The following is a 22777-nucleotide window of genomic DNA, read 5'->3' on the forward strand; positions in this document are numbered from 1 at the left end:
TAACTTTTCCCATTTTCAATATTTGGTAGAATTAAAAAAATAATTTAATAATTTTGAAATCACACATGTTAATGCATATATGTTTTGCATTTCTTGTGTAATTAGGTTTTTTATATAAAATGATATAAAATATCAAGAATTTGATTAAAAAAAACAAAATTCAGTGTGAGATCACGGCTATTCACAAATTTATATCTTGATCTCTTGAGATTTTGAGAAAAACTAAATTGTACATTGTTTACATGCTATTCGAGTATTCACATACAAAAAATACAAAATTAAGACCACAATTCACGTGATGACGGGTGGACAAAGGACATACATATATCAAGTTCTTATGCTCATATACTGTTGGCAATGGTAATCTAACTGTACCCTGAAAATATCTAGTTACTAAGTAAAGTAGTTTTTTTTACTAATATTTTTGTGTCTGGGGGGGATTCTGGCCTTAAACACACAACTACGTTATATAATCATACTGAGCATATTACATGTTGAGTTAATCCTCGAAAACTACTATGTAAGTGGAATAAATTGTACGATGATTGATATACAAGCAAAACAACAGTTGTTTGTTCAGTTGTTATTGTGGCTCTGTATTTACACAATGATTATAACCTAACTAGTAACACTTTTATCATTATCTTAATTTTTTTATCCATTGATTGATTGATTTAAAGTTTTCAGGCATCCTGACATCTGAGGTCATTGATGCCGGTAACATTTAATTTATGTATACAAAAATAAAAGATAAAATAAAATAAAAAATAAAATAGTATTCAATTAAAATCATAAAAGTTGAATGTCATAAAAGTTAAATATTTTTCAGAAGACCTGCTTCTGAAATAAATCTAAAAATGCCACTTGCATGGTAGGACACATCATTTCCAAGAATCTTGGCAAGGATGAACCTGCCACCCTCACCTCGAGCCTCAAACAAATATCTATTCCTTAAGTTGTTATAATTGGGGCATTCGGTCAACAAATGCCTTACTGTTAGAGGTACTAAACAGTCGTCACAATACGGTTGGTGTTGGCCCTTCAGCAGAAACTCGTGTGTCAACCGAGTGTGACCAATACGGAGACGACAAAGAGACGTCTCCCATTTTCGGGGCATCATATTATACCTCCAAGGAGATATGTCATTTGTTACCTCTCTCATTTTATTCCCATCTAGGCTATCCCATTGCTGTTGCCATTTATTGCAAACCAATTTCTTGATGTCAGGTAAGAAATCATTACAGGGAATGGGATACCTTCTTGGCAGCAACTCGGATGCAGCCTTCTTAGCCAGTGAATCTGCCTTCTCATTCCCAGACACACCTACATGTGCTGGAACCCAACAAAATTGAACTGTTATACCTCTCCGTCCAATAATAAAAAGCCATTCTAAAATCTTTAAAACTAGAGGGTTATTACAATTAAAAACTTCTATAGCTTGAAGGACACTCCTTGCATCATTAAAAATTGTAAAATTACCCTCCTTCTCCAACGCTATTTTCTCAATAGCGGTTAATATGCCATACAGTTCGGCAGTAAATATGGAAGCGGTCAGAGGAAGTGCGTTTCTACAAATAAAACCATTACTATGTACTCCAAATCCAACGCCAGCATCAGATTTGGAGCCATCAGTATAGATAAAAGTTGATCCTCTATGTTCTTTAACATGTTCATTAAAAAGACACCTGGCTTCTAGGTCTGACATATTCTTCTTATCTCCAATAAAATATTTACAAAAAGATATCTCTGGTAACTTCCATGGAGGCGTTGATGATACCTTGAATGGAAGTACCTTATTTCTAATTATATCCAGACTATTTAATAATCGTTTCACCCGAAAGCCATAAGGTTGAGGAGATTTTGGGTGCAACTCAAAGTATGATGCGTGTCTTACAAGGCTTACAGTCTGAAAGGCTAGAGAGTTAGGGAGTCTTTGCAATCTAAACCAATACCGAATAATGGAAGACATTCGGTAAAGGTCTAGAGGTAACTCTCCTGCATCAACATGGAGACTTGGGATAGGCGAGGTTTTAAAAGCTCCAGTAGACAATCTAATACCTGCATGATGTATCGAGTCTAATATTTTTAACCGGCTTGGGGTGGCTGAAGAATATATTTCACATCCATAACTAATTTTGGAAAAAATCAAGGCCTTGTATAATTTTAAAATAGTATTGCGGTCTGCCCCCCATGATGTATGGGACAATACTTTTAAGATATTCAGAGCTTCAACACATTTAGCTTTTAACGCTTTTAGGTGAGAAACCCATGTAAGCCTACAATCAAATATCAAACCTAAAAATTTAGCTTCTCTTGCACATGGTATCCGTTGACCTTTAATGTATATATCCGGGTTTGGATGTACTCCCCGGATACGACAAAAATGGACAATGGTAGTTTTACTTGTCGAGAACCTAAATCCATTCATGTCAGCCCACTGGATAATTTTATCAATAGCGAGTTGGATTTTTCTCTCAACCATTGCCATTCTAGTGCCAGCAAATGATATTGAGAGATCATCCACAAATAATGTTGAGAGAACATCCTGGGGAATGGCTGAGGATATCCCATTAATTGCTAGTGCAAAAAGGGTTACTCAGCACACTACCCTGAGGAACTCCTTCTTCCTGGCACTTACTCTCTGATAGAGTTTCCCCAACTCTCACTTGAAAAACTCTACGTGAAAGAAATGCCTGAATAAATAGTGGCAGCTCTCCTCTCAATCCGATTTCATGAATGGTTTTAAGTATACCATATCTCCATGTGGTATCATATGCCTTTTCAAGGTCAAAAAATACTGTAACATGGTGCTGTTTGGAAGCAAAGGCTTCACAAATAGAAGACTCAAGTCGTATCAACACATCAGTCGTTGAGTGCATTTTTCGGAATCCACATTGAATCGATGATAAAATACCTTTCTTTTCAAGGTACCACATCAGCCTTGCATTGACTATCTTCTCCATGATTTTACATAAACAAGATGTCAATGCAATAGGACGATAGTTTGCTGCTAAAACTTGTCTTTACCGGGTTTTAAAAAGGCTAAAATAATGGCTAGTTCCCAAACACTTGGGTAACTATGATCCTGCCATATTCTATTAATAATGCTTAAAATAAATAGCTTTGTATTAAAATGTACATGTTTAATCATTGCATATGGAATTCCATCGGGTCCAGGGGCTGTATCATTGCAATGAGCAAGTGCGGAATCAAATTCTCTTTCAGTGAAAGGAGAATTATACGACTCTTCCCTTCTTGTTGCAAAATTTAAAATTTTCTTTTCTTCAGTGCTCCTATACTGGTGACCAGGGGCTCCTTTACACTTGCTGGATACATTTGAAAAATGATTAGCCAAGGCATTGCTAACTTCATTTGCTTCAGTTACATACTGGCCATTCACCTTCAACACTAGTGGTGGGTTGGGGGTGAATTTGCCAGCTATCTTTTTTACTTTCCTCCACACAGAAGATGGTGGTGTTCTACTGTTAATGGAGGAAACAAAAGACATCCATGACTGGCGCCTTGCTTCTTTCATGGCACGACGGAACTGTGCTCTACATTTCTTGTACATAATTAAATTCTATCAGTTCTGCGTCTACGCAATCGTGTTAGAGATCTTCTTGTGGCTCTGTGGAGTGCAGTTAGTTCTGAAGACCACCACGGGACTGGTCGTCGTTTGAATAACCCTGTTGTTTTGGGAATTGAATTGACTCCTGCTGTATGAAGAGTTCCATTCAGTATGTCTATGGCATCATCAATACTTTCAAACTGTTCTGCTCTCCCTTCGATTTCACTTAGCTCAGAAAATTTAACCCAGTCAGCCTTGTCTAGATTCCAACGTGGCGATTTTTGCAAAGGCGGACCCTTGTTGGTGTTTATAATGATTGGTGCATGATCACTAGTATGCCAATCATCTAATGTCCTCCAATCAAAATCAAGGCGGCAGTTAGAGCTTGCAACTGAAAGGTCAATGCATGACAAGGTACCTGTCTGAACATGGAAGTGTGTGGGCTCTCCTGTATTAAGGAGTTCCACATCCTCATTCTCCACAATTGATGAGATAATATTGCCCCTTGTGTTTGCTAAAATATCACCCCATAAAGGATGTCTACCATTCATATCTCCCAGTAAGAGAAATGGTTGAGGGAGTTGATGAATGACCTCTGCTAAATCATCATATAAAATATTATCATTTGGAGGCATGTAGAGAGAGCATATTGTATATTTTCTTCCCATATCAATTTGTACAGCCACTGCCTGCAGTGTTGTACATATAGACATAGGTATTTGGGGAACATCTCGATGAACGTACATGAAACTTCCACCATGGCTCCCTGCTTGATGATTATATGGTGTTCTATAGCTAACATACTCTCGAGGACTAGGAGTGTTAGCATCAAGCATACTTTCCTGTAGACATACAATTATGGGGGAATGTTCATGAATTAGGAGCTTAAGTTCTTCAAATTTCGCCCTTAAACCCTGACAGTTCCATTGCAAAATTGAGGAGAAAACTATGGATTATTTCGGGAAAACATCTTGGATGAGGTCTTCCCATTAGCAGTTTTTAATCTAACATTATTACCTGTAGGTTTCTTCAGAGATGGTCTTGTTATGTTGGGTTTTACGTTGGGGTTTTTCTTTGTATCTTTTTTATATATTTGTTGAGGGGGATGGTGGACCTCAACTTGAATTTCTGATTTATTTAAATTGTCTTCTGGTTGATCGCCAACATCAACAGACAAAACATCATATTTATTTGATGTCATAATTCTAGTATTTCTTATGGAAGGGGGTGAGAGAGATGGAGGTCTCTCTCTTTTACGATTAATAGGTTGTGAGTTACCAGGTTTTTGTACCTTCCCCACTACAGGTACACCTGATAACTTGGTGTCAGGTGGAATCTCCATTAAATCAGGCAAGAATATGGCCTGGGAGAGGTTAGTACTATCCTTTGTAATGGGGGACAAAGGTTTGATAGTGGTGGGCTATGTCTTTTTGTTGATACTCAATGATAAATCTTTAGGAGGAGATGTTCTTGTCTTATGCAGCACTTTATCAATAGATGGTGAATTCCTTTTTCGAGAACTACCTACAGTAGTAGGTGGGTGAGATGATTCCCGAGGAACTTTTCCTCCTGTTTTTAATGTCTTTGCATAAGTATTAGATTTATTTAATAATCTCTTGGCATGCCCCACGCTTACATGTTCAATAATTGATTTATTGAGGGCAGCCTCTTCTAACTTATAAAACTGGCAGCTCCTATCATTAGATTTATGATTAGAGTTGCAGTTTAAGCACCTTGCCTCAAGTGGTAAATATTGGAGCAAGTATTACAAATTTTTTCATTATTGCAAACTTTGGAAGGATGTCCAAATTTAAAGCAATTATAACATTGCAGTGGCTTCTGCTTAAAAGGTTGAACTCTGATCCTTTCGTTTTCTATGTCTATTTGGAAAGGTACATCCGCATCCTGGAAAGTAAGAACAATCATTGATGTTCCAGGTACTTTATGTACTTTCCACACTAATAAAGGACACATAGCCAATATCTCCTCTTCAGTAAATTCATAAAGATCCCTATTAAAAATCACTCCCCTTCCATAGCTAAAGTTTAGATGGGGTTTGATGTCCAATTTTATATCATCATTTACTGTCTTCAAATTGGACAGTATAACAGACTGTGTGTATGACTTGGCCTTTATCAAGTAACTTTTCTTCCCGAATCGAGATATATCTCCAGGTGCGATCGTACCTACCTTCCTCTGAAGAAATTTGCAGATCTTGAAATAATTTTCCGTACCTCCTACAGATTGAGCAAGAAGCCACATTGGTGGTTTTGGCTTTCTTTGGGATGGCATATCTGCCTCTATATCTTTATCAGCCCAGTCTGCTGGTTTGTAGACATCCAAATCTTTAGGTGCCCCATCACACAGAGCACCCTTAACACTCATATTACCTACTTTAATATCAACAATATTACGGCTTGCATTAAATGCTTCCTCATGACAATTAAATGATAACCAAGATTCCCAATTATCATCTTGAAGTTTCATTCTAATTTCTTTTATTGATCCGTAACACTCAAATATTTTATGCAGCACATCATAATTAGCTTCTAAAGGGATTTGGGTAACGTGCAGGACATTCAGTTTTCCTGTGTTGCCCAAATTACCCTTTTTCCGAATGTTTAAAGAACAGTCCTTTTTAGTTCCTACGTCGTCAACGGAGTTTTCTTTAAATGAATTGCCAGAGGTCGTCAACAGTGCCGGGGGCGAGTCAGCATATCCAGGGGAGGTGGGGTCATTGTCACAAGAATCCATCAGAATAAAGAAAAGAGAAGAGTGATTTTTTGAATAGTTTGATTTACCTGCTTGAGAACATTAAGGCATCACATGTTGGGAAGGAAATTTGCACTCTCCACTACCGGCACAGTGAGAGTATACTTCCCAGATGGTCCACTTCATACCCTACCCGAAGGATAGCATCAAAACAGATATAGAGGCACAGGTGTAAGCTGAACCCGCCTGTTAGGACTGAGACCAAGAAACTATGGAATCATCCTCCCCATATCTGTAATGACGGGCTTCCGGCCAAAAGCCGAGAGTCCTACCCCAAGCATTGGATCCCCCTGGATTCCATAGACCCAACACTTGAGAATAGTTCCGCCAAAAAGGTCCAAACCATCTTCGGGATGGCTGAGATCATCCAATACTCTCACATATAGCTTTGAGCACAAACACCTCCCAACCGTGACCCCTTTCCCATTCATCAAAGCAGGCAGCAATACCGGATGTAGAAACATCCGCCCAAGTGGCAATAACAGATGTAGAAACATCCATGCCATAAAAAAAAAAAAAAAAAAAAAAAAAAAGGATAATAAACATACATAAATATGTAAAAAAAAAAAAAAAAAACACATACATATGGAAAATTTTACTCATAGGTTTGGGACAGCATCATGAAAGAAAGTTTACAATATTAGGAGAAGGTTGAAGCAATATAAAGAGGAAGAAAAAGATAAGAAAGAGAGAAATTTAGATTCGAACTGGGGGAGTAATTTCCCCAAGTTTGAGAGCCCTCTTGCCCGTCACCAAGTTTCAGCACGGGAGTGAAATGCCGTGCTGAAGCTCAATGACTTCATCAAGGCATTCTCTCATTAAGAGGGTTTTATCCATTGAAGTAGATGGGGTAAATATTACCAATGGATTACTGTGGATGTCGGACGGATTCCATCAAGATGACACCGACGCATCAGGAATTGCGTCATACTAAAAGATAGCTGTGTAAAACTTCATAGGAAAATGGTTAGTGATCGTTGTATAAAATATATACAGTACCGTACACATAGTTAACCTTAAATTGTACTGTACACACATTGTACAGTATAGAATTAGAGTAATGTTATTTATCATAAATGTAGGCTACATGCGTGGCGAGTCCAGTCGTCCAAACTAAAACAGTGAATATACTTAAGAGTACAGTTAAGCTTTACTGTAGTGATAGTAGCATATTACAGTAATATACACTACAGTATCAGCAAGTGTTATACAGTATTACTAGATAGAAACCACTATATTGTGATAGAAACCAAGTAAAAACAATTTTAGGCAGTACTTAATTTTGTAGAGTCCTACGTTATTATGGAGTTCCTCTTAAAAATGTAAATTTAATTAAGTCTGTTCATAAGCACAGCAAGTGCAAAGTTAATGTTAGTGGAGTCCTATCAAATGAACCTCCAGTGAACAGTGGAGTACTCCAAGGGAATGTGTTGTCACCTATGTTGTTTATCCTCCTCATTGATTTTGTAATGCATAGAACACTTGGAGATGGTGGAAAATGATAGGACTGGATTGGTAACAGGAAATTAGCCGACCTAGAGTATGCTGATGGCGCCCTCCAGCAGATCCAGTGGTTCCTTGTGCTGACCCCAGCTGGACTTCGGCAGCCAACAGATCGTATGCGTAGTCGACCGTTGGTCAGCAAGTGCTCCAGGAGGATAGGTGTCCTATTAGACGTAGCCACTGATGTGCTGGTAGCAAGTCTCGTAGTAAGAAGGGGACAGTCTCTGTATCCTGTCGTCAGACAGGAATACTGGTGTATAGAAGCTTTCCTAAGTATACCAGTCTCTGTGTTGGTTTTAGTGAAGACTTCTCAAGATTTACTACAATCCCCAGATGGAGCAAAACTTGAGACATCTTTCTTGGTGTTGGAGAAAGGCCGTCACCGAGTCTGCTAGGATCAGCCAGTCATCTAAGTATCTTAATGTACAAATGCCAATGCTGTGAGTCCCGATTGAAAACAGGGAGAAAACCTGAGGTGGTGTGAACAAACCAAAACACAACTCCTTGAACTGGTATCGCCGGTCATTTATGATGATTCTTAAATACTTCCTTGATGACGGATGAACTGGGATCTGGAAGCATGCGTCCTCAAATCCAGCGTAATCATCAAGTCCTTGTCTGACAGTTGCTCCCATCTCCATCCTGAACAGTTTGTGGCAAAAACTTGTTCAGGTAGGAGAGGTCGATGACAGTTCTCAAGCCCCCAGATGCCTTCTCTACAAGAAGGAGTCGACTGTAAAAGCCTGGGGCCCCGTCTAGGACCTTTTGGAGAGCGCCCTTCTCCAACATGGTCTGGAATTCGGCCCCAATCCTTCACGGACCCCTTCGTGTAGGATCTTGATAGAATTGGGTGTTGCGTCAAGGGAGGGAGAGATAGCGTGAAGAGGACGTGATAGCCTGATCGTATCAGAGACTGTCCAAGCTCCGGCCCCGTGTGCCAACCACCTTTGCCATCAGCTCTGCAGGCATCCTCCCACCAGTGGACAAATGGGAGGCTGCCCTCCCTAATGCGATTATCCACATCCACTTCCTCTTCCTTCTTTACTACCCTTGATCTGTTCTTTAGCCGGAAAGGGCTTTGTGGACGTCTTGGGAGCACCTGAACTGCTGCTGCTCCCTTGAGATCTTGCGGGGGGCGGTTTCTGAGCTGACGGGCTACCACGTAGTCGTCATTGCCCTTTGGAGAAGGGAGTCCTGGCTTGCCTTTTTCCAACAATCAGTCAGTTGGCTTCTCGATGTCTTTGACATTAAACAGCAAAGGACCTTCCATAGATGAGGTTCATAGTTTAGATGCTTCCATTATAAGCATTTGCTTATGGAACTTCTCAATTACAGCATCTTGTCGTTAGACCACATGTTTCCTACCTGGTGGAACAGGAACTTGATGGTCCTAGTACCTAAGAGTAGGAAGGTCAAGATCACCTCTCACGTATGCTCCTGAGACCAGTCTTCTGTCTTGGATATACTGAGCCTAACCATACATTGAACCACGAAGTAGCCAGCATGCCATATTTCAAGACTCTCTCCATGTTTAGGGCATCGCTCACCAAAAAGTTTACCAGTAGGACTGCCAGCTTCTGATTTGTCATACCCTTGGTTAATGATATTATTGCCGGGTCGAGAGGCAATGGCGCTGGTTTCCTCCTCGATCTCCTAGTTTCTTCTCAATTGAATGAATGGAGGAGGAAGGAGTTTTGCCGAATCATTAGTCAGCAAGGACTGGGAACCTCTAGCGATCTAAGAGAAAGCCTTCTTCTTGGCCCCCTTCAAGTCCCTCGACCAGGGCAGAGCTGCGCTAGTTTTGGCAGATGTCTGGGTGCGATATAGATAGTCTAAGACCGTGTCTGCCCCCTCAGGGGGGTGGTGGATGGATCGTCAAAACCGTTGATGGCTCTGATACAAGCCAGAACTTGCCAGAACATGTGATCCGCCCCTTTCTATTCCGCAACCTAGATCTTAGGGCTTACAGCTCAAGGGAGTGTCCTCTCATGCCCTGAGTCTGGATCAAAGTCTTCCACCCACAAGCACGCACCCATAGGGGCTCGGGGAAGGCTGCCGTCATCATCATGGCACTTTGCAGAGCCTCTCAAAGTTTATATGCTGTTGTTCCCATGGTTTGTGCTAAACATGGCACACACTGCTCCTGGATTGGTGCCATCGCCTTCGATAATCAGTTCTTAGCGTCCTTCCCCTACCTCAGACGAGGTAAGAATTCAGAGAGTAAGGAATTTCTCTTCGTTCCCTCCTTCCCTCTGGAAGGGCTTGAAAGCTCATAGGAGGAGAGATGTGATAGTTCTTCGTCAGGGAGATTTCTCTCTGTGATCTAGAGCCCCTACTGGTTCGAGGGTGAAACACGTCGCCAGGGGGAGGAGTTGCTATCATCTGTCGCCTACTCTTCTTCAAAATGATATTTTCATTAATAAAATAAATTTTTGAACATACTTACCCGGTAGTTATATATATAGCATACGTCCCCGACGTCAATGGCTTAAAATTCGAAACTCGTGCCAAACGCCAGTTGGATAGCCAGGTGTACCACCCCTGCACCCTAGCGAGGTACCTGGGAACCATTCCAGTGACCCTCATATATTCCATGCCTCTAGTCTCTTAGAGGGGAGGAGGGTGGGACTAAAATTATATATAACTACCAGGAAAGTATGTTCAAAAATTTATTTTATTAATGAAAATATCATTTTTAAACACAAGACTTACCCAGTATTTATATATATAGCTGATTAACACCTTTGGTGGAGGGTTAGAGACAGCTAGTATATCTGGAATTCTACTTAAGAGTTAATTAAAACAAAACTTAAGGGTTCGTACCTGATAAGGAAGCTGACTTCAATGATACTCTGCCTCATTATGTCTGCTAGCCTTATGAGATTCAGCGATCCTCCCAGGGGGCTGAAGATCTCAAAGGGACTGTCAAACCGGTGTCAAAACCTCATCATGACAGAACCTCCTCCAATAACCAGTTCCGGGTGCTCTCAAGGAACAAACATGACCACCTGACAAAATCAATGATTGTGGAAGACTGACACAATATCCACAAACAACCATAAAAAACAATTAAAAGTACCAAGAGAAGAAAAGGTTATTGGGATTATGGGAACATAGTGGTGGATCCTTCACTCACTATTGCACTCGCTGCTACGAATGGACCCAGAGTGTAACAGTCCTTGTAACAAGTCTGAACACCTTTCAAATAATATGACGCGAACACAGATTTGCTCCACCAGAAGGTTGTGTCCATTATGCTTTGTAGAGATCTGTTCTGCCTGAATGCTGCCGACGTTGCCACTGCTCTGACTTCATGAGTCTTGACCTTTAAAAGTCCAAGGTCTGATTCATTACAATGAATATGAGCTTCCTTAATCAAAAGCCTGACAAAATATGACAAGCCATTTTTAGACATCTGTAAAGAGGGCTTTTTGACTGAACACCACAAAGATTCAGACTTGCCTCGTAAATCTTTTGTTCTCTCCAAGAAGCATCTCAGAGCTCTAACTGGGCATAAGACTCTTTCTACCTCATCTCCTACCAGATCCGTAAGATTTGGAGTCTCGAATGCTTTGGGCCAAGGCTGAGAAGGGCGTTCGTTTTTGGCAAGAAAGCCTAATTGTAAGGAACAGACAGCTTTACCATTACGAAATCCAAAGTTTTTGCTAAACGCATGAATCTCACTCACTCTTTTGGCTGTTGCAAGACTGACCAAAAATAGTGTCTTCATAGTGAGGTCTTTCAAGGAAGTTGAACCCAGTGGCTCAAACCTGTCGCTCATAAGATACTTCAAAACAATATCCAGATTCCAGGCTGGAGAATCTTGGTTCCGTCGTTTTGAAGTCTCGAAAGACTTGAGAAGCTCTTGCAGATCCTTATTGCCAGAGAGGTCAAGGTTTCTATGCCTAAACACGGCAGCTAACATACTCCTATAGCCTTTAATAGTAGAGGAGGAGAAATTGCACTTCCTTCGAAGATATAGCAGGAAATCCGCAATTTGAGGTACAGAGGTACTGGATGAGGAAAGAGAGTTGATTCTACACCACTCTCTGAAAACCTGCCACTTAGATTGATAGACTTTGATGGTTGAAGTCCTTCTTGCTCTTGCAATAGCTTGAGCTGCCTCCTTCGAAAAGCCTCTAGATCTAGCGAGTCTTTCGATAGTCTGAAGGCAGTCAGCTGAAGAGCGTGGAGATTTTGATGCAATCTTTCCAAGTGGGGTTGTCTGATCTACACCTAAAGGAAGAATTCTTGGGGTGTCTATCACCCATTCCAGTACCTCTGTGAACCATTCTCTTGACGGCCAATAGGGAGCCACTAGGGTCATCCTGGTTCCTTTCGATGTCACAAATTTCTGTACTACTTTGTACAGGATCTTGTAAGGTGGGAAGGTGTAGAGATCTAGATTGGACCAGTCCAACAGAAAAGCGTCTATGTGGACTGCTTCTGGATCCAGAACAGGGGAGCAATACGTCTCTAACCTCTTCGTCTTTGAGGTTGCGAAAAGATCTATGCAAGGGCGACCCCAAAGACGCCACAGGCTCTTGCACACATGAAGGTTGAGGGTCCACTCTGTTGGAAGGATCTGATTCCGTCTGCTGAGACTGTCTGCCATTACGTTTTTCTCCCCTTGAATGAATCTTGTCAAAAGTATAACGTTCCTCTCTCTTGGCCGCACCAGGAGATTCTTTGACGTCTCGTACAGAGATATCGAGTGTGTTCCCCCTTGCTTTGAAATGTACGCCAATGCTGTCGTGTTGTCCGCATTGACCTGAACCACTTTGTTGGTGACTAATTCCTCGAAACTTTTGAGGGCTAAAAGAACTGCCAACAACTCCTTGTGGTTTATATGCAAGGATTTTTGGGTCTCTGACCATAAACCCGAGACTTCTAACTTGTTTAGGGTTGCTCCCCATCCTGTGTCCGAGGCGTCGGAGCATAACACAAGGTCTGGACTCTTTATTGATAAGTCGAGACCTTCCTGGAACTTGTCTGGTTCTTCCACCACCGAAGGCAGACTTTGATGGGGTTCGTGATAGGAATGGACATCGCTTCTAAGTCCCTCTTCTTATCCCAATGGCTGGTGAGATGGAACTGGAGAGGACGAAGATTCAGTCTTCCCAGTGGGACGAATTGTTCCAAGGAAGAGAGGGTTCCTACCAGACTCATCCATTTCCTTGCTGAACATACTTCCTTGCTTTGAAACGATCTTAGTTTCAACTTGGCTTGCTCTATCCTTAAGGGAGACGGAAAAGCCCGAAAAATCTGACTCCATATCGTCATCCCTAAATACAAAATCTCTTGAGATGGAACCAAGAGAGACTTTTCCTTGTTAACAAGGAGACCCAGTTCTTTCGCAAGGTCCAAGGTTGTCTGAAGATCCTTCAGGCAGTTATCGTAAGAGTGCGCTCTGAGAAGCCAGTCGTCGAGATACAGGGAGGCTCTTATGCCCCTTGAATGGAGGATCTTTGCTACATTCAGCATGAGCTTCGTAAAGGTCTGAGGTGCTGTGCAAAGGCCAAAGCCTAGGGCTCTGAATTGGAAGACATCTCCCATGAAAACGAACCTTAGGTAGGGTCTGAAGCTCGGATGGATGGGGATGTGGAAGTAGGCGTCCTGAAGGTCTAATGAGACCATCCAGTCGTCCCTCCTTACTGCTGCTAGCACTGACTTCAAAGTTTCCATGGTGAACTTCGTTTTGATGATGAACTTGTTCAGCGCACTCACGTCCAGAACTGGACGCCATCCCCCCGAGTTCTTGGGTACCAGGAATAGACGGTTGTAGAAACCCGGTGAACAAACATCCCGAACCTTCTCTATGGCCCCCTTTCCTAACATAAGAGACACTTGGTTCGAAAGAGCTTGTCTCTTTGCCTCCTCTCTGTATCTGGGAGAGATCCACGGGAACTAAGACCAGAGGAGGGCTCCCTAGAAAGGGGATCTTGTAACCCTCCTTCAAGATCTGAATAGACCACTGATCTGTTCCTCTCTTCTCCCACGCTTGCCAGAATTTGAGTAGTCTGGCACCTACTGCCTGAAGGCGGAAGCAGTCAGGCTCTGCTTCGCCCTGCTCTGAAGCCTCTTCTCTTACTCCTTCTAGCATTAGGTCTGGAACTACCCCTGCTGGAAGATCTCCCTCGAAAGAGCTGGGAAAACTTGGGAAAAGTTTCTTCCTTAGGCTTGCGGCTGGTAAAAGAGGGAGGAAGAGCCTTTCTAGCAGTCTTGGAGACAAGAGCCTGAGTAGCCTTCTGAGCTAAAGCTGCAGAAATCTCCCTGATAAGTTCTTGTGGGAACAGCAATGGAGAAAGAGGCGCATATAAAAGTTCGGACTTCTGGAAGGGAGTAACCCCGGCGAAAGAAAAGAGCAAAGTTGATTTCTTTTCTTAAGAATGCCAGCAGAAAAAAGAGCTGCAAGCTCGTTAGAGCCATCCCTCAAGGCTTTGTCCATGCACGACATCAAATGGACCAGGGCAGAGGTATCCCCCTCTTTAAAAGTCTCAACTTTTTTACCCAAAGCCCCAAGTGTCCATTCTAAAAAGTTAAAAACTTCAAAGGCTCAAAAAATTCCCTTGAGAAGGTGGTCCATCTCTGAAGTAGACCAAAAAATCTTGGTCTTTCTCATGGCCGACCAACGAGGAGCATCTACGAGGCTTGAGAAATCTCCCTAGGCAGAGGCAGGAATCCCCAAGCCGAGAACTTCTCCTGTCTCGTACCAGATGCTCGACCTCGAAGCCAGTCTAGCTGGAGGAACGGAAAAAGCTGTCTTTCCTAAGGCCTTCTTAGACTGTAACCAGTCACCTATCAATTTAAGAGCTCTCTTAGACGAACGCGACAATACCATCTTAGTAAAGCGGGCTTTCTTAGAGGCTTTCCCAAGAGTAAACTCAGACGGAGGCGAGCGCGGAGCTATAGGCACAAAAAAGGCTGAAAACTCTTCCGTAAAAACTTTCATTAGTTTTTTAAGATCGGCAGAATGACGGAAAGAAACAGAGTCCTCGTCTTCTGAAACATCATCGAACTCCATAGGAGAAAGCTGGCCTTCTACTTCCTTCTCTTGCAACGTTCCTTCGGGAGCAGTAGGGTTAAGAGCAGTTTCTATTTCAGAAAAATCTTCAGTACCAACCGCAATAGAAATAGGCTCATTGCGAATAGTATCAGGCGGCAGAGTCGTGTGCGGCTCATCCGAACGCTCGCGATCAGCTCGATCGGAGACAAAAAGTTCCTGTACATGAACTGTATCGATGTCTTGAAAAGAATGAGCCTCCTCATCGTAATCCAAACTAACATCCGAAATATGACAAGGGATAGGACGTTCAGGATCATATTCAGAAACACGCTTGCCGTCAACTTCTGACAAGCGTTCGGTACTACGAACCGCTTGTTGTTCAGCGACTCGTTCAACTGTAATCCTTCCGGAAAAACAACCTGAAGGACGCTCACTAAAATAATTGGCGGAGAGAGAAACTTCCTGAATTATAGGACGTTTGGCAGCCTGCTTGTAAGGACGTTCGGTAGCCTGTTTGCAAGGACGTTCGGCAGCCTGTTCCGAAGGAGGATCGGCAGCCTGTTCCGTAGGAAGTCCAGGATCCTGAATCGAAGGACGTTCGAAAGACTTATCTAAAGAACGAACATAAGCCTGTTTAACAGGACGTTCGGTAACCCGTTTGCAAGGACGATCAATAACCTGTTTAACAGGACATTCGGTAACCCGTTTGCAAGGACGATCAATAATCTGTTTAACAGGACGTCCGGCATCTTTCTTAGAAGAACGCACGAGCACATTGTCTGAAGGCAGGAACTCCTTGCTCTTGAAAGAACGTTCGCGTTCAATAAAAGAACTGTGGACTGCGGACTTAGGAGAACGATCATGATCACTTCCTAAAGGACGTTCGTAGCGGCTAGCAGGAAGCTTAGATCCCCGATTACGAGGGCATTCGGGAACACGTCCTAGTTCGCTGCTCCGATCACGACCACTGATATGAGATTTGTCGCTACGCTGGTATGATTGCATAAAGGACGAGAGCCTGCTTTGCATGTCTTGAAGAATTACAAAGTTAGGATCCGAACGTTGTGAAATCGGTGATGAAATCACAACGTTTTCCTCATCGCTAAACGGAACAGAGCGCCTAGAAGGCGAAAACCAGTCTGAAGGCTGCTTGGGAGCTTGGAATGAGGCAAAGCCTGGTCCTGAGTGCACAGAAGGATCCTTGGAAACGTCCAGCGTTCTAAAAGGACGTTTTATCAGGGGACTTTCAAAAGGCTCTGGAGTATCCCAGTGACTATATCCAGGTTTTGAACTAGCAGGACGTCGATAGGCCTTATCATAGGACCTCTTAAGAGGTCTGGAAGCGAGCTTCCAACCTCTTTTAGGCAAGGGGTCATCCGAAAACGACGAAAAACACTTAACCTCACCTTTCCAATGTTAAGGGCGAACGTCCTGGGAGGCATCCACAGGTATGTTTGAGGGGACGTCTGCTCGTTTGTTAAAGCCTCTCGTCTCCTTTCGCCTTTCGACATTCCTTCTCCCAGGGGTTGGGGAGCTTGGAAGAGGTCTAGGACTAGGAGGAAGACAGACATGAGCAGGCGCACCCTCCACTGCACTTAACTTAACTGCACTTGCACTTTCACCTTTTAATAGTTGCACATCGGACATCAACTGTGTCTTGTCCGCAGCCAAAGATTCAACTTTAGCACCGAGAGCTTGAATAGCCACTAACATATCTTTTAGTGAAGGTTCATTAGCAATTGCAATACTGTAGTGGGATCGGGATCTACCACTACAGGTGAAGGAATAGGATTAATGACATGGGAAGAGGAAATATCTCTAGATGAGCGAGAAGAACTACACCTCAATCTATCCCTTTTGAGTTTACGTCTGTATCTATCAAACTCAATCCATTCATGCTCTGACAGCAAAACACATTCATCGCAGCGATCACCTAAATCACACTCTTTACCTCTACATGTAACACAGAGAGAATGGGGGTCAAGAGAGGCTTTAGCCATATGGGTCTTACACCCACTAGTCACACATAACCTAAAAGTTATGGGGGGGTAGCCATTTTGAAATTTTAAGAGAATTCAGACAAGCAAAGGTCAAAAATCATCTAATCCAAACAAAATCAAGAAATATCCAAAGCGAGATCAAAAACAAGCGGGAGTCAATAACCAAAGATTTGTACTTCACCAAAAAAACGATCAGTAATGACGGAGTAGAATTCACATGTCGCCGCTAGCGACGGCAGGGAATATATGAGGGTCACTGGAATGGTTTCCAGGTACCTCGCTAGGGTGCAGGGGTGGTACACCTGGCTATCCAACTGGCGGTTGGCGCGAGTTTCGAATTTTCTGTCGTTGACGTCGGGGACGTAAGCTATATATATAACTACCGGGTAAGTCTTTTGTTTAAAAAGTACTATCAGTCTCAGTTCCAGCCTAGAGAAGTCTTGCTGTAGCTTGCTAGGTTCTGGGAGTAGCTTGTGACCTTTTGTTGGTCGTATGGGGGAGCCGCCCATAGAAACCAGCCATTCCTGAGGTTGTGCTGGTGCAGAACTCCGCTGTCTCAGATCAGATGGAGGAGAGGCGAACATCGAGGATCTGTTGAGCGCTTGGTGTCATTGTGATCACTTCATCCTTCTCCAAAGGAACCTGAGGGACACCGGATACCACTTGTTGGACTGCCCTGACCATCTCGTAAAACCTGGGCATGTCCTTGCTGAAGGGAGGAACACCTTCAGGGAACTCGCGTTCCGGGGCTCCTCTGCGAGGAGCTCACTGAGGAGGATTTCGTGACCTGTTTTCTTCATTCCTCTTAAGAGTAGTACAGCTGAGGAGCAAGACTGAGGTTGAGCACTGGGTCAGCCGCACTTGGCCTTCTTGACGGATATGTAGACGGTGATGGTGCAGAAAAGACTGAACCAGGTCAGGACACTAAAGACTTTGCCAGTGCAATACCTTCAGTCTCCTAGAGGAAGACCAAGGTCAACCTCTGAGGGAGCCACACTTCCTCTGTGCCCCCTAGCTGGTTCAGCTCCAGAAGACCTTCTTTCAACAGGGGAGCAGCGATCCCCAAGGAAGACCACTGCTAAAGAATGTCTTCATCGGAGAAAGACTCCCCTTTGGCAGAGGGCAGTGCCGCTTTGCTAAGGGAAGTGGTGGAGTCCTCAAATCTTAATGGTTGTCTGGGAGTCAAACGGCCACCTCTTCTATTCGAACACTCCCCAGGGGGGGAGACTGATCAAACATGAGTTATGTGAAAATATCAAGAAGACAAATAGGGAAGTCGAGGTCTCTTCGCCTTCAAAGATGACTCAAGGAGATGAATCCTTTTTAGACTATTTCTTACATCATCTGCCAAATCTCTCCCATTAGAAGGATGGCTACTCCCAACATTCTGCACAGGGAGAATCCTGCCTACAAGTGTATTCTCTGCAGGCCAGGAACAAGGAGAGAGGGTTGGTCAAAACCGGGGACATGAAGGTGCCCATGCCTTATTGGCGTCCTTCAGGTTCATGATAAGTCCGCATGCCGACCTCAAAAGCACAACTCACACCTGGAAAGAGAAAAAGAAAAACAGAGTAGTCAAATGGCCTGTCAAGTATGGTTATAGTGGTACAAAGAGAGAACGTCCACTCTCAACCGAGCCAAAAGCAAAAGTGACAATAGAACACATGTATGTGTGTGAGCGGGGTAACAGGCACGTGGGTAACAGGTACTAGGCCCTACTCAATCATTAACTAGCAATGGGTAGTTATACCTCGCTAAGTCTTATGGCTAGTCTCCCAGCTTTAGCGAAAGCATATTCCATAATAAAGAGAGAAAGGGTTTGTATTTGTGATGGAATAATTGTGAATTAAAAAATATAAATATTAAGGAGAAGGCCCGTTTCAACGAATTTACATCAATATTATAAAAAACTTACCGATAGCAAAGCCATAACCTGAATGAACGTCTGGCAAGCCTACAGACTTCCCAACGATTCCAGGCAAAGCAGCAACATTTGCAATTTGCTTCATACCAGGAAGAAAACCTCCTATGGCTCCTGGACGACAGTAATTTCGCAATTCATCAAACATAAGCTTTTCAAGATGATCATTAACATAAAATATTCCATCCACCTGGAAATTGGAATTTGAAAAAGACTTTAGATACAGAACAAAATTATATACTACAATAAAAATATGACAAATTCGTAGATAATTTGTATTTTTCCTAACTATACAAACCTTAGCTATTTGCATGGGGTAATTACTTAGGCGTAGCTGATTGACGAGCCATAAGAATTTTAACGAGGGTTTACTACCCCACCGCTAGTTAGCAGGGGGGGGGGGAGAAGCTTGCTACCCCTCCCCCCTCACACACACAGTGAGTGCTTCACTTTGCTTAGAGGTAGGACTTATCCCGGGGGTCAGGGCTGGCGGGCAAATATGTGTAAATAGCTAAGGTTTGTATAGTTAGGAAAAATACAAATTATCTACGAATTTGTCATTTGTTCCGTAACTGAAATACAAACCACGCTATTTACATGGGGTGACTTAACCCTTAGGAAGGGTGGTAAGTCCCTGCCATACTGGCTTCGGCTTGCCCGGGGACTCCATATTCGATTGTCTACGAACTCAGACAATAGGGAATCCCTGCTCCTCGCTAGCAGCTGTGAAACTGCTGCGGCCTACGTAAGGTGTGTGCGAAGGTGAAAAGTGACTTGTCCTAGGAAGTTGACCTGGAGTTCGTCAGATGGCAATCTAGGCTAGGACTCTCCCAATACCACCTCGTCAGGGTATGGGGACATGACAGTATTACACTTAATACTAAGAACATAAGGAAGCATGGTTTACTTGCAGTGGTTTGAGGTCAGCTGTGCAGAGATCCCAGGAGGCTGCTTTCTCCAAGGGAGGAGAGGATGAAGAAAAGAATAAGGGCCAGACATACCTTTTCATTCCTGCAGACTAAAACCGGGTAACAATGCCCTCAACCTTCTGCTACTTGTCCATTAAGGAGCCTGAGGTTTAGACCAGCTGTTGTGCAGCCACCACAGGGCCGATAGAAAACGTATCGAGCCTCCTGTGGGTCACGTCTTGCAGGTAGTGGGCTGTGAAGGTCGTCAGACGCTTCCACACCCCAGCTTGCAGGACCTGCGTCACTGAATAATTCTTCTTGAAGGCCAGGGACGTAGCTATGCCCCTGACATCATGCGCTCTAGGGCGACGTGACGGAGAAGGGTCAGGATTCAAGGCCAGGTGTATTACCTTGCGAATCCAGGCTGAGATGGTATTCCTGGTGACCCTTCTCTTCGTTTTCCCAGTGCTCACGAACAAGGCTTGAACCTGGGCGAACTGCAGCTGTTCTCTTGAGATACAACCTCAGACTCCTTACTGGGCAAAGTAGGAGATGGTCTGGGTCATCTGTTACAGAACGGAGACTCGAAACCTGGAAAGAGTCAAACCGGGGTTCTGAGTCTTGGCAACAAACTCAGGGACGAACCTGAACGTTACCTCCCCCCATCACCTTGAATGGGCGATGTCGTATGAGAGACCATGTAGTTCGCTGACTCGCTTGGCCGAGGCCAAAGCTAGAAGGAACACCGTCTTCCAAGTAAGGTGGCAATCTGAAGCCTGGCGTAGTGGTTCGTAGGGAGGTCTCTTTAGAGACCTGAGAACTCGAACCACGTTCCAAGGAGGGGATCTCACTTCCGACTGAGGGCAGGTAAGTTCATAGCTTCGTAAGAGAAGAGAAAGTTCCAGCGAGGAAGAAATGTCCATTCCTTTGAGCCTGAAGGCAAGACTTGAGGCTGAGCGATAGCCTTTCACTGCCGAGACTGAAAGGCGAATTTCCTCCCGCAAATACACGAGGAACTCCGCTATTGCTGGAATTGTGGCATTGAGTGGAGAGATACCCCTTCCATGACACCAACCACAGAAAACTCGCCACTTCGCCTGGTAGACCCCTGTGGATGACTTGCGCAGGTGTCCAGACATCCTGTTCGCAACTTGTTGCGAAAATCCTCTCTCTTTGAGGAGATGCTGGATAGTCTCCAGGCGTGAAGTCGAAGCGAAGCTACGGCTTTGTGGAAGATGTTGGCATGTGGTTGTTTGAGTAGCTCGTGACGTGGAGGGAGTTCCCTTGGGGGCTCAGTAAGGAGTTGCAGAAGGTCCGGGAACCATTCTGCGTGATGCCATAGCGGAGCTATGAGGGTCATTGACAGGTTGACCGATATTCTGGTCTTGTTGAGTACTCTCCTCATCAGACAGAACGGGGGAAAGGCGTACACATCGATGTTGTCCCACCGTTGTTGCAAGGCATCTTGCCAGAGAGCCTTGGGGTCCGGGACTGGGGAGCAGTACAGTGGGAGCTTGTAGTTCAGCGCTGTAGCGAACAGGTCCACAATCGGGGAACCCCACAAAGTCAGGACTTTGTTGGCTACTTGAGGATCCAAAGACCAGTCGGTACTCACTATCTGTGTCGCTCTGCTCAGACTGTCGGCGAGAACATTCCTTTTGCCAGGAATGAAGCGAGCTGCTAGTGTGATCGAGTGGACTTCGGACCATCTCAGTGTCTCTACTGCAAGATGGGATAGCTGTTCTGAAAAGGTACCTCCCTGCTTGTTGATATAAGCCACCACTGTGGTGTTGTCGCTCATCACTACCACAGAGTGGCCCGCCAGGACTTGGTGGAACTTCTGAAGTGCCAGGAACACGGACTTCATTTCTAGCAGGTTTATGTGAAGGTACTTTTCTGATTCTGAACACAGGCCTGAGGTCCTGTGGTTCAGAACGTGGGCCCCCACCCTTTCTTTGATGCGTCCGAAAACAACATCAAGCCCGGGGGGAGGACGAGAATATCCACTCCCTTTCGTAGGTTCTCGTCTGCCACCCACCACTGGAGATCTGTCTGTTCCGGTTGTCCCATAGGGATCAGGGTGTCCGAGGAATCGTGTCCTTGATTCCACCGCGACTTGAGTCGCCACTGGAGAGATCTCATTCTGAGGCGACTGTTGGGAACCAGACGGGCCAGGGAGGAGAGATGGCCGAGGAGACGTAACCACATTTGGGCTGGAAGTTCTTCTCGTGTGAGGAAAGGTCTCGCGACCTTCCTCAGCCTTGCTATCCTGTCGTCTGATGGAAAGGCTTTGTGGAGATTGGTGTCTATGACCATGCCTAGGTATACCAGTCTCTGAGAGGGCTTCTCGAGGTTTACCATGATCCCTAGATCTTGGCAAAGTTCGAGAAGCTTGTCCCGGTGGCGAAGAAGGGTTGCCTTCGAGTCTGCTAGGATCAGCCAGTCGTCCAGATAACGGAGGAGACGGATGCCGATCCTGTGAGCCCATGATGAAATCAGGGTGAACACCTTGGTGAACACTTGGGGTGCTGTGGAGAGACTGAAGCACATCACCTTGAACTGGTAGATCTTGTCGTCTAGGCAAAATCTTAAGTACTTCCTTGAAGACGGGTGGACTGGGATCTGGAAGTACGCGTCCTTCAGGTCCAGTGTACACAAGAAGTCTTGTGGTCTCACTGCAAGCCTGACCGTGTCGGCCGTCTCCATACTGAACGGAGTTTGTTTGACAAACCCGTTCAGTGTCGAGAGGTCGATGACTGGTCTCCAGCCTCCAGACGTCTTTCTCACAAGAAAGAGTCGATTGTAGAAGCCTGGGGACCCGTACACAAACTCATGGAGAGCGTCCTTCTTCAACATGGTCTGGACTTCTGCCCGGAGGGCCTGTCCCTTTACCGATCCCATGGTAAGGGAGCTCAATGACACTGGATTCGCTGTCAGGGGAGGTAGACATGAGATGAACGGGATGCGATAACCCTGACCGATTACGGAAATCGTCCAGGTATCTGCCCCGAGTTGCTGCCACCTTGTTGCACAACTTTGTAGGGATCCCCCCACTGGTGGACATGCAGGGGGATTGCCAATCCTAGCGTTTACGGCCTC

The 22777-nt window shown here is 44.3% G+C and overlaps 1 protein-coding gene across 1 annotated transcript in view; it reads right to left on the reverse strand.

Moving 5' to 3' along the window:
• The window catches only part of RtcB (RtcB RNA ligase), a 266421-nt gene that overhangs the window by 222238 nt on the left and 21406 nt on the right, over positions 1-22777 (reverse strand). Inside the window, exon 3 of the mRNA XM_068346064.1 lies at positions 18765-18960. Within this exon, the coding sequence (XP_068202165.1) occupies positions 18765-18960 (196 nt within the window). The remainder of the gene's footprint in view (positions 1-18764; positions 18961-22777) is intronic.

Source organism: Palaemon carinicauda, chromosome 22, assembly GCF_036898095.1.
Source record: "Palaemon carinicauda isolate YSFRI2023 chromosome 22, ASM3689809v2, whole genome shotgun sequence".
In the NCBI taxonomy this organism is placed as follows: domain Eukaryota; kingdom Metazoa; phylum Arthropoda; class Malacostraca; order Decapoda; family Palaemonidae; genus Palaemon; species Palaemon carinicauda.